Raw genomic sequence first — 11,982 nt, forward strand, 5'->3', positions numbered from 1 at the left:
AAATATATTAGATAAAACAAAATAAGGGTTGTTGCTGTTTATTTTCAGCCGTCTACAAACCTTTTCTTTAGTGGGTGTTCAGACCAAAAGCAGGTTGTGTTGGTGGGGGCGTGTTGCTTCAGGTACTGGTGTGAGGATGAAATATGATCCATAAAACTTCACTGCAAACACTGCACAGCCATTTATAATGTTAAAAGGAAGGATTTTACTGCCCTGGAAAGCTACCAGAGCAGCAGTTATTTTATCTTTTGTCACAATAATCACAAAGGTAACTGTAGATATGCAGCATTTACGTTATTCTACCAGGAATGTCTGCTTGCACATATTCGATTGGCCATTGCATAACCTTGCTAGATGATGTCATAAAAGTTTAGCCAGGTTATACTATTTTGCTCAAAAATGCTGCATTTCGTCCCATTCAAATGAATGAGAGGGTTGCGTTTTTTCACAGTTCGTCACCATCACATTTAAATATCCACTTATACACAGAAAATCAAAAAATATAACAGGTTAACATTATCATGAAATTCAATGAGCACATTCATGCTCTCTTGAGGATAAACCATTCCCATTTTGGACACTATGAGACTTTTCAAAAATCCTTACTGTCGTTTGCCCTGCTGTTCATTAGTGAGGTTTTAGACTTTTATGATACACTTTAATTAGCAGAGAGAGGCAACACAGTTTCCTACAAATTCCGTCCCTTTCAGGCAATGCTATTTGCCCATAGTGTGTGGGGAAGAACTCATCACATCTGTCAATTTCTGAATTGTAGTTTATTTCAGATGGCAGTGATGGGAAGCAGGGAGAAAGACTGACACTTTGCTGTAATAGGATTGAAAAGGATGATAGATTGTCTCATTCACACTTTGACACGCTCTATATAGCCTGACCATGATTCCAAAGATGTATTGCCCATAGACACATCTCCTCACATACTGTAGACATACGATGTGACCGTAAAGTCATGAAGAAAACTATTGACATTTTGACTCATGACCAGTCCACGGTCAAAGGGACAGAACTGTTACAGGGTGGAAGAGCAAGTCAAGTACATAATAAAAAAATCATGTTGTTGTGGACAAGGTGGCATCAAACACCTTACTGCAAGTTTTTCATTTTTCATTTACCCACAGTACTTTAATTAAAATGTTTATTAGTTTGTTGAATTTGTTCCTGTCTGCTTGAAAATCATAATGGAAATGTTTAAAATCGGGCTTTCATGCAAATTAAATCTGCAGTCTTTTATCTTTTCCTGGACCATGGGCTTTGAGAGGATGTGTGGCTTTGTCAACAGCGAGCAGAGTGAGAGTAGAGACAGTCTATTCTCACAGTCAGTGCATTGACTTCCACATCATTAACCAAAGTAATGTTTCTCTCACTTCTTCATGCTCTCTTTTTATCTCTCTTTGCTCCTCTCTCCTGTCCTCTCAGCCAAATGACACAGATGTAAGTATGCATAATCCTCCTTCTCTCTTCATCTCTTTTGAACATACTTTTTGTAACAAACCAAAATTAACATCTTCAGCACCTGCTGAGCTCTGTGAAATCAGCTTCACACCCAAGTTAGACCGATTACACACACACACACATACACAGTCACAGACATGCAGGAATTAAATATGCGCAAACTTGCAAACAAGATTCACAAGCCTATCACAGGTTGACGAGACATATCACACAAATTAACACCTTCTCACTAACTCAGGCACATTTTCACACACACTGACATTGACACATGTTCATACAAACACCAACATAACACCCTCACAGACTCAAACACAGAGTGTGTGTTCATATCATCTCCTCACATACACAAACATGCCCACTTCAGAAAAAAAAAACATACCCATCAGATAATAACACATATCATACTCACAATCATCGTTTTCACCCATATTTTTACTGTGAAAATCCTTCCTCAGTTTTGTTATTGTGACACATTTTGCAAACATTTTCTTTTCTTTCTTTTCTGTCTGCTTGTGTATATCTGTCAGTGCTCCGATGTGGAGGGGATTTGTCCTCTTCGGTGTGACAGCATTGTGAGTATATCCCACTGTTTGACTGATAGGTATAGAAATTCTCAAGCTATCGGGAATTTTACTACACAATATGTGGGAATTCAAGCCCCCAAAATACAAAAAGCTTTATCTTAAGCTCCTTTTTTGGAACCACAAAAATGAGAAACTGACTTGTGTATATTCTGAGTGAAATAGTAACTCCTTACGTAAGTAATTGCTTTCTCTTTTGCTGTCTTTTTCTCTCGTCTCAGGATATTGAGTGCTACGTGATTGATAATAATGGCTTTGTCCTAATTTCTAAACAACGCAATGATGTGAGTTCACACACACACACACACACACATAACTGGAGTGTTTTTTTGTCATTGACTTGATTGTTTGAGAGCTCTTACGCCTAGTAATATCCATGACCCAGCAAGAAAAGAAACACACTCAGAAAAAAGATCCAAATTGTTCTGTGCCTATAATTTAGAAATACATATATATATATCTCAATCACTTAAATTTTCCTTGTGATTCTCCCAGGTATCTTAGTCTGTGAACCGCTATTATCCAGTAGTACAGATAACCTGTCTGGCCAACATGCAAACTAGATATCCACATAAATGCTACTTTCTGTTGCCTTATATGAGTTTACTTGGAACTGAACACCTGCAAAACTTTTATTTTTTGCCCAACAGTAGAGACGCAAAATTTTTTACATTTACATATTCACATTTTCAAAATATCAGCCTTTAACCACAGTAACTATCAATGACAAGCTTAAGCAGTAGAATGAGTCAGTGATCATGAATCACAACCACTGTCTAAGTAACGCAGCAGTACAGAGGCACCAGCAACAACAATTCCCAGCCTACAATTATGCAACACAACAAAAAGCACAGAGCAACCAGTGAGCTCTGTAATTTTGCCGAGGCAGTGATAGTTTATTGTTTGTCAGTGATTGTTTGTTGGTCGTCACTTTTTATTCTGTTCCTTAAAAATCAAATGGAGCAGGAAACAGCACCAAACCGAAAATTATGTGTTATGTGTTGCATTATTTCATTTAATATGTTTAAGCAGACAAATCAGCAACAGACATATCCCAAAAACGCGATAATTCCTAGTTAAAACATTCATTTAATTGGTCAATTATTTGTTTTTTGAAGGTTTGAGAAAAAATACTCTATTGAGTACTACAGCTGTACTTAGTGCATACAAATGACACATTACCACAAAATCATGTGTGGTAAAATGCATTGCTGTAAAACCAACACATAACATAACATAGTTGGATGAATAATTGATCATGAAGTTCACATTGAGGTAAAAGTGGGAAGGAAGAAGACCAAGAAGGAGGGTTGATTTTCAGTTTATCACGACATAAATTGGATACGTTCAACCACACAGATCCTCACACACAGTGTGCATCTGCCTCTTCTCTCTCCTCACAGGCAGGGAGGTTCTTTGGCGAGATTGATGGATCAGTGATGGCCACATTGATCAGGATGGGCATGTTCAAAAGGTAATTGACAAGTTAGTTGACAAGATACAGTAGTTGTGTATTTGTCTTGCCTGTTAGCTGATAACAGGCAGTGATGCAGGCCAAGCATGTTAAACTTCATTTAAACTTATCTGAATTTGTTAAATGTCACATCTCTGTGGTGATAATCTGTAGTGTCCTGGTGTCTCACCCTTGAATCTCCGAGTTCAAACAGCAGAGGTTACTGTTTTAAGTTCTTATGCACCTTCTTTTCAGCCAACACCAATTCATTAGTATGCATATGAACCCCATAGCCCGGAGGGTGTTATTTACTGCCATCACTATTTACTGCCATTTCTGGTATCTATCTCTGCTTTTCCCCTCTACTCCCCTTTGAGCTTCTTTGACTGCTCTGGATTTTTTTCTTCCCTTTTACCCCCCAACCCCCACCCCACCCCTGTCTTTTATGTTTGAAATCTCATGAGTGATGTGCTATTTTTAAAACAGCTAAAAGATTTCGTCATGCTTCATTTGCCAAAGGATATTACATAACTGGGGTTGAGCATGCATTACCTGAATATGCTCAGTAGTACATAACAGTCCATACTTTAGAACGGAGGGTAGTTCTAGCAGGAATGAAGGCAATTGGACTTGAGTTGCCCACTTGCCCTTCACTTAGACCTTCTGGGAAGACCATGACCTAGATGACTGAGAATCTTCACAGACATCTAGCAGGGAGGTGATTTTCTTCCTGGTTTCTATAAAGGTTAAGTTCAGCCATACAACGCTGCATGTAGCAGTCTGGAGGGGGTCAAGGGATCAATGTAAGTCAATGAAATGCTGCCAGAAGAGCAACACTGTGAGCTTTCGTGTGTGTGTGTGTGTGTGTGTATGTTTCCTCAGGGTGTCCTTGTTTGACTACCAGGCCATGTGTAAGATGAACCCGCACTCTGTCAGCAGCGCCCGTCCACTTCTCAGTGTATGTACAGTAAACTCTGTCTCTATGCATTATTGTTATCATAGTCACACACACACACAGTCAATTATGCAGTAATTGTGATTTTCTACTTCAATCTGTCTGTCTGTCTCTTCAGCCGTTCTATGGTTTGGCTTCAGCCCTCAAGTGGTTCCTCTCCAACTTCCTACTGTAAGTGTTGCTAAGGGCAACCAGAATTGACTGTTGCAGTTTTTGTTACAGTGTCTCCAAAATCCATAATCCATGAAGGGGATTTTTATTGCAATTTGCTACTATGTGTCACTATTCTATAAATTCAATTGTACTTTTTTTTCTACTACATATCACAACTGTTTTCTTCTTTTGTAGCAATGAACTTTTTCCCCTTATAACACTGTTACGTGCACAACAAATCCCAGAACATCATAGGTAGTGAAACAAATGATAGGGTCTAACTTTTCAAATCTAATCAGTCATTTGATCTAGAACCTGGAGCAAAAGATCATTAACTTATCCATACTATCTTATCCTTACAATTACACCATTATTAGTATTTTTATATAAGAAATACAGTGCTTACTAAAATTATCAAAATCATTAGTCATCAACTCAGTGGATAATGCAAGAGTGACCTCTATAACAACAATTAAGTGACATTGTAAGGCTAAAGCCAGTCGATACATCCAGTACCTTCACAAAAAAACAGGCTGGTTATCCAGTTTCCAAAAAAAAAAAAAAAAACAGCTACCAAAGCTACCAATTACCTCTGAATAACGCAAAGACCCATTTTAATGTTCCCATGACACAACTTTGGGTCCTGGCCCAGTTTTTGAAAGCTGCATGCAATCTGCTTGCAATCTGCTTTGGTCTATAATGATAGGCCACCTAATTGACTCCCTCTCTCTGTCCACTCCCCTCTTCTCTCCTCTTCATAAGGTTTCTCCTGGAGTTTAATTTCTGTGGCTTCTGGCACACGGAGCATTTTGCTGACGGTGAGCTCACACAGAAAAAAATGTGTCTGGTTAAGGTCAAACTCCCTCATCTTTGTCATAAATGTCATTCTATGCTGTATGTGTGAATCATGTACATCCTGTCAATTATTATTATTATTATATATATATATATATATATATATATATATATATATATATATATATATATATATATATATATTATTATATTAACTATATTACAATATTTGCTTTATAAACCAAGTCTTTATAAATCATCAACATTTGCATGGATTTCAATTAAAACTTTAAGGTATCACAAATTATATCACAATAAACATGCATGTATCTTCACCATACCAGTCTGTGCTACCTGTTACCACAGACAGGTTACAGTCATGACACACAGCTCAATACCAGGAGTGTTTAATTTCAATTTGCATGTGACATTGATCACCAGTCTGGAGGTCATTATGAAATAACATCTTGTCTTATGATCCTCTCACCTTTCATTTGCCACCGTCCTACGATTGCTCACACATTCGCCCTCCTCATTACTCCACCTGCCGATCATCCACCCTTCCTCCTACTCCGTATCATCATCATTGTCATCCCTCCATTCAGCCAAGCCATCTGTCGGCCTGTGTGAGTATCTGTCTCAGAGTGTGTTTTTGAGGAGGATAAGTGTTTTGTAAATCTACCTTCCTGCATTTTTGTGTTTTATGTGTGGCATAGTGTTTGTAGTACACTTCAAACAAAATACTATTTTGTGTGTCTGATTACATAAGTAGCTCTCAGTGGGAGCAGACACAACTGGCAAATTCTTCAAAACAAGACCTAAGCATAGAGTTACACTGAAACTAATGTTATTTTAAGGAAGTCAGGCAAAAGACATTACCCACAGCCAAGCCGTCAGACTGTGTTGACCAGCTGCAGAGACAGAGTAAGTGCAGAAATTTTGACAAGCCATTATGGCTCTTCCTTCTTGTTTCAAACCTGTCATACACAGACACCAGATTCAACTGTGTTTGAGGCACACAGAGAGACAGAGTACCTTGAGTCATGGTAGAGCAATAAATGGCTGAAGTGTGAAGCATTTAGATAGTAGCCAGCTCCTGTCACAGACTCTCAGCTTGTCAGTCACCACCAAAATGTCACGCACACACACACACACACACACACATAATCACAACCTTGTGACATAACCCTTATTTATTCTCTATCTGCCTCAGCTCATAAGAAAAAAGGGGACATCCTGCAGCCGTGTGACACAGAGTACCCCAGCTTCGTCTACGAGCCGTCAGTCAAAGAGACCAACAGCATTATTAAGTGCGGACGCTGCCAGAAGTAAGCACATGCTCATGCACGCTCATGCACACACACACACACAAATCTGCAATGCAGCCCTCTCTAAGCCCTAGACCAGTAATATTAAATTGTCCTTTCCAAAATCCATTTTCCACAGCTTTGCTCTGCGCTGCTCTGCATACTGAGAGCAGCGTGTGTTTATACAAGAATATCAGGAAGAAGGAAATAAGTAGAAAGGGGAATGTATTAGATCAGGGTACATATGGAGAGTGAATGAGAGACTGAAAAACTAAGAGAAAGTATTAAGGGGACAGAGATGGAAAAACTGGGAGGCAAAAGGAGGGGGAAGAGCATCACAGTATATGTGTATGTATGTGTGTGTGTCTGACAAAGAGAGAAACAGGGAGAGAAACATTATAGTTTTGTAGTTCATCTGTATTTTTTCAGCAGGTTCGTGATCATAGCTTGAGTGTGAACACCCTCATGAGGCCAAAAGTGGCATAACACATCACAATCACTGCTTAGAGTACGACTGCTGGACAAGATTCTTACATTTCAGTGTTTAGTTGCAATGTTCATGCAGTGCAACTAACTTGTGCAGTCAAGAGGGATTATTTGTTTCCATAAAAGTAACACAATATATGAGTAGATGAAATATTACTATTATATTTTTTCCCTTTTTGGGGGTCAACACAACAACAACAACAGCAACAAAAATGCTGTGTGTTATTCATTCAAGCCTGCATTGCTGGATTGTACCTGCACTGACTGGGCTTCCTCTACTGGACAAAGTATTAATGTCATCCATTATATGAGAGGTTTTCTGTGTTTTTGTTGGTGTGCTCATTTTCACACTTTCCATTTGTATGCTATGGTGTGTTTCAGGATGTTTGTAGTGCAGCAGATACCAGAGAGCAACCTGCTGATGCTGGTGGTACAGGCAGACTGTGACTGCTCCAGACAGTATGGACCCATCACCATGGAGCCCAAGGAAGTCAGATATATCCTTTGATATTTTGGTATTCATAGCTGGTTCGTCTGGAAAAACTGAATCACCCTAACACACAGACTGAATTAGATATTGTTAGAGGGGGTTTTTACATTCAGTGAGACATTTATACTGAGAGTTCATGAACACAAGCATACTTTTCAGTTTTGGTATAGAAGTTGCTATTTCAGTGCATCATTCTCTGGCATGTTAGTAATGCACTCTCAGAAAAAAAGGTAGAATAGAGCTGCACCTTACCATTGTACCTTTAAAAGTATAGTATAATCATGTACCCCAAGTGACCAAAATGTATATATAAACATAATTCGTTTGCTGCCTTTCTCCACAATTTAATTCTGTTGTCACTAATGTTGCAACATGGAGATAATCCCTCACTGGCTTCCCACCTGTGAACACTATAATCATGTTTTGATCATTTTTTTCTCATGCTAGCCCCACTCTCTGTGTTACTTTAACTGTCTTTAGTAACTGTATTGAACTGAATTGGTACAAACTCGGGTCCTGCTATGGTACATTTCAATAAAAACCTTTCTCTATTTGAATGAGAATGGAAGAGAAAACTTTCCTGTCCCTGTTGTTGCTCCTCGACTCCACTGTACATAACGCCTCAGTAAAGTGTGACAGGATGAGATCGCAGAAGATTCGTAGACGCCCAGAGTCCTGCCACGCTTATCACCCTCAGGTCAGCTTGGTTCAGTCCATAACTCACTGCAGCCAGTGTGCAACAGCTTTGTAGATATTTGTGAAAATTTGAATAAATACTTAACTCTTCAGACTGAAATGCAGCTACTTTTTTCACAGCATACATCGTGATAAAACACACTTCCTCTCATTGTCTTACTACATTGGTTTTGTGTGCCAAATTATTTTTTAGCTCAGAGTGTGTACTGTTCTTATTATTCATACCTATTTTATTTCTGTGCTGTTTGATCACATCATATTGGTGTCAGTGGTTAAAATCATAGCAGAAACTCAAAATTAAACCTTTTTCTGATTTGTCCTTCTAGGAGAACGCCAATGACTGTGGAGGAGCGTCTGTTATATCTCTCTCAGCCTCTCTCTTCCTCCTCTGTCTCTCCTTATCGGCACTTGTCTCATGATGATGGACAACTTTGCTGTTTCAACCATTCTCATATAAAGGAGGAGATTGGAAAACACACAAAATCCAAAGACTTGGTTTGGATACTGGACACCACAAGTGGATTTTTTTACATGTCTAATTCTTACAATTTGCTCATGACAACCACAAAACCTATTCGCTCTTTAAGGACCTTTGAAGTGGTTTACGAGCATTTGTTGGTTAACTCCTGAAAATGACTGCATCTGAACTGAAAACTGCAAAGAAAGAAAATTAATGGGCTCTTGTTGCCATGGATACTTTTTCCGTTAGTTACTTTCTCATACACCACTTTGCATCTCGAAATGAAAAGAACTAAAGATATGCAGGTGGTAGCTATGACTCGCATTGAAAAAAGGGGATTATGTGTCACAAGATGCAACATAAAGTCCAGGGGGGAAGAATTATGTTTCTCATATCTCATTGCAGACACACATGCATATTATATATGCAGCTGCAAGCACGCACACCTACATTACGCACATCCAATACTTTATCACCCTGAATGCTTCATTGACAGACTATCATACAATACGTGCTTTTTTGTTGAAAGATAGCCATTGACAGAAGAGGGATGGTGTTGCAGTACTGCTGCTGGGAGTCATGTTTTACATGGAAAATGGTTCTAGAAAGATTATCTAGAAAGTCATTGCAATGGGGTTATAAAGAGTTTAAAGTATAATAAAGATAATCAATCAGAATTTTCAGCTTCTTCGGGATCTTATTTTTGAGTTTTTTTTTTATTTTGATTACTTCCCAAAAGCATTTGTATTTCTGACAGTTGTTTTAAAAATGTCTGTCTGCCTTTCTGTCTTCATCAGCTGTGTCTTTATGTGTGTTTGTACATACTGTATGTAATCATGTCTGTCTGTTTGGCTCGACGTCACTGTAGAAACTGGAATAGTGCTGTAGACTCTCACTGGGTGTAGGTCTGCAATCAACATTGATTACACTATGATAGGCTAAAATTCAAAATGAGTTTAGATTTGATTTTTTTTTAGATGAAAAACATACATAGTTTTGAGATGTATCTGGAATGTGTTAACCACAAAGATTATTTGCACTTTCATCACAAAATGTTGATTTTTAAAACAATTTTGGTGCATTTGATGGTGAAGATGGTTTTGGAATACTTTTATTGGGCTCCAACGCCATGTAACTGCTATTTATTGACATAAATAAAAATATGATTTTATAATTTCATGATAAATGCAAGATAACAAACTTGTCATATGTACTGTAAAAGCCTACTGTACTGTAAAAGCAAAATGTCATGTTGATACACATGTAATTATAGCAAATGAAGTTGTGAGCACTCGCAAATAAGTATGTAACACTTTTAATAATGCACAGCAGCAGTGAGACACGCTACCTATGTAATTGCAATGTAAATTAAAAGTGTAAATCTATTTGCATAAGGTATTTTTGTATACATCTGCTTGTGTGTTTCATATGTTGAACTGTTTTGCTCAGCATATTGTGGGCTGTGAGTGTCCCTGTAGCTTTTTCTATGATATTTCTTTGAATCATCTTCTAAAGCATGTGTTTAAGTTTAACTAATTCTGATGAAAAATTGCCTGAGATTTTGCCTGTTTATGTAATAGATACATATTGTGTGTATGGGTGTGCATCATTACAGTATGTTTATTCATTTCTTTCATTTTTGTTTTTCATTGACACTATACAATATTCTGTCTATTGTATGGTTGACATGTGTCCATATTGTATATTGATGAATGAACCATGATTTATAATAAGTAAATTAAAGTATCCATATGTTTTTTGTACTGTTTTTGTTGTCAGTGCATTGTTTTGTGTGTCTGTGGTTATAGTTATGCACAGATACAATATACTGATTCAATTTTCTGACTTCTTTGAATGTACCAGTACAAAAGTGAATTACATCTCTGTTGATTTTGTCCAAAACAAACCTTTAGGGCAATGGCCTCTTCTCTACTTTTCACACAGTTTAACACATTCACCACTGGAAGAAGTAGCCTGCAGCAGTTGGGGGTTAAGGGCCTTTTTCAAGGGCGCCTCAATTTCAGAAACAAAAAGATGGATATTTATAACATTGGACTGCTTCCTCTGAAATTCTGAATCATGAAACAAGAGTTGAGCAATTATTAAACAAAACCTCAGATCGGCATCATTGACATTGTACTGAAGGTGAGCTAGTGAGTGAGATTTTGTTTGTTGCAACAACAGATATAAACCAACAGACATAATCCAAAGACCATAAACCAGGGGTCAGTTGTTAATATGTTTTGTTTCTTTGTTTCTTGTAATTCATACAAGAAACAGTTTGTTGTTGGTTGTATATGAGGGCATTTGTCATAATTCCCTCAGTAAGTGAGGGCTAATAGAGTGACAGCAGCTTATGTTAATTCTCATCTGGCAAAAAATGACTCATAAACATGAACATATCCTCTGTATTAATCTGTTCTGCTCAGATTGGCCACATCATGTAATTTACCTGTGTTATTCATCTGGTAAATTTATAACATGTTACAATGTCATATTTATTGGGATTTACATGAGCTTATCTACTGTAGATTTATGAAGGGTTGTTTATCTATAAGAGGGAAAACTTCAGCTTGTGCTTGATCTAGCCCCTGGGGCCGCAATTTGCCTACCACTACTATGAACAATACTGCAACCATATAATGTTTTACTTCTTTAATTTCCTCCATGTTAAAGTCCGCCTCCACTCAAGAATATGTTTTTCTTCTTGTTCCTACAGTTGAATGTTTGAACTTCACTATGCAGAATTATATATGTGCAGAGTTTGACACTAGAAGGTTGTTTTCACAATCATCTGCTAAAATTGGAAAGTTTCTCTGTGCTCACTGAAAATACAATTTTAAGGGATGGGCCTACGGGCATGATTTGTGACATCACAAATAGTTTGGAAGCCAATTATGGTCCAGTATGCAACTTATACAAGTGTGATGTGCACATACACTGATAATGGACTTTTCAGTGAAGTAGGTAACATCTTGTGTCTACTAGTTAAACTTTTGAAATTATAGATATTTGCATATTTATAGATTCAGGAATTTTTAATGGGGGAGAAGGAGTATATGCCATTTTAAGGATTTTAACAAGACAATTTCACTTTTTTTGTGGAAAAAACATAGACATAAATTCTTATTCAAGG

General features: G+C 37.6%; 1 protein-coding gene across 1 annotated transcript in view; it reads left to right on the top strand.

Moving 5' to 3' along the window:
* cacna2d4a (calcium channel, voltage-dependent, alpha 2/delta subunit 4a) overlaps positions 1–10,614 on the top strand; it is a 90,327-nt gene extending 79,713 nt beyond the window's left edge. The window contains exons 28-39 of the mRNA XM_044343035.1: positions 1,435–1,449; positions 1,998–2,042; positions 2,273–2,335; positions 3,455–3,525; positions 4,387–4,462; positions 4,578–4,630; positions 5,375–5,430; positions 6,013–6,033; positions 6,621–6,735; positions 7,582–7,697; positions 8,305–8,387; positions 8,713–10,614. Coding sequence (XP_044198970.1) covers positions 1,435–1,449; positions 1,998–2,042; positions 2,273–2,335; positions 3,455–3,525; positions 4,387–4,462; positions 4,578–4,630; positions 5,375–5,430; positions 6,013–6,033; positions 6,621–6,735; positions 7,582–7,697; positions 8,305–8,387; positions 8,713–8,805 — 807 coding nt within the window. The 3' untranslated portion in view covers positions 8,806–10,614. The remainder of the gene's footprint in view (positions 1–1,434; positions 1,450–1,997; positions 2,043–2,272; positions 2,336–3,454; positions 3,526–4,386; positions 4,463–4,577; positions 4,631–5,374; positions 5,431–6,012; positions 6,034–6,620; positions 6,736–7,581; positions 7,698–8,304; positions 8,388–8,712) is intronic.
* The last annotated feature ends 1,368 nt before the right edge of the window (positions 10,615–11,982 follow it).

Source organism: Thunnus albacares, chromosome 23, assembly GCF_914725855.1.
Source record: "Thunnus albacares chromosome 23, fThuAlb1.1, whole genome shotgun sequence".
Classification (NCBI taxonomy): Eukaryota; Metazoa; Chordata; class Actinopteri; order Scombriformes; family Scombridae; genus Thunnus; species Thunnus albacares.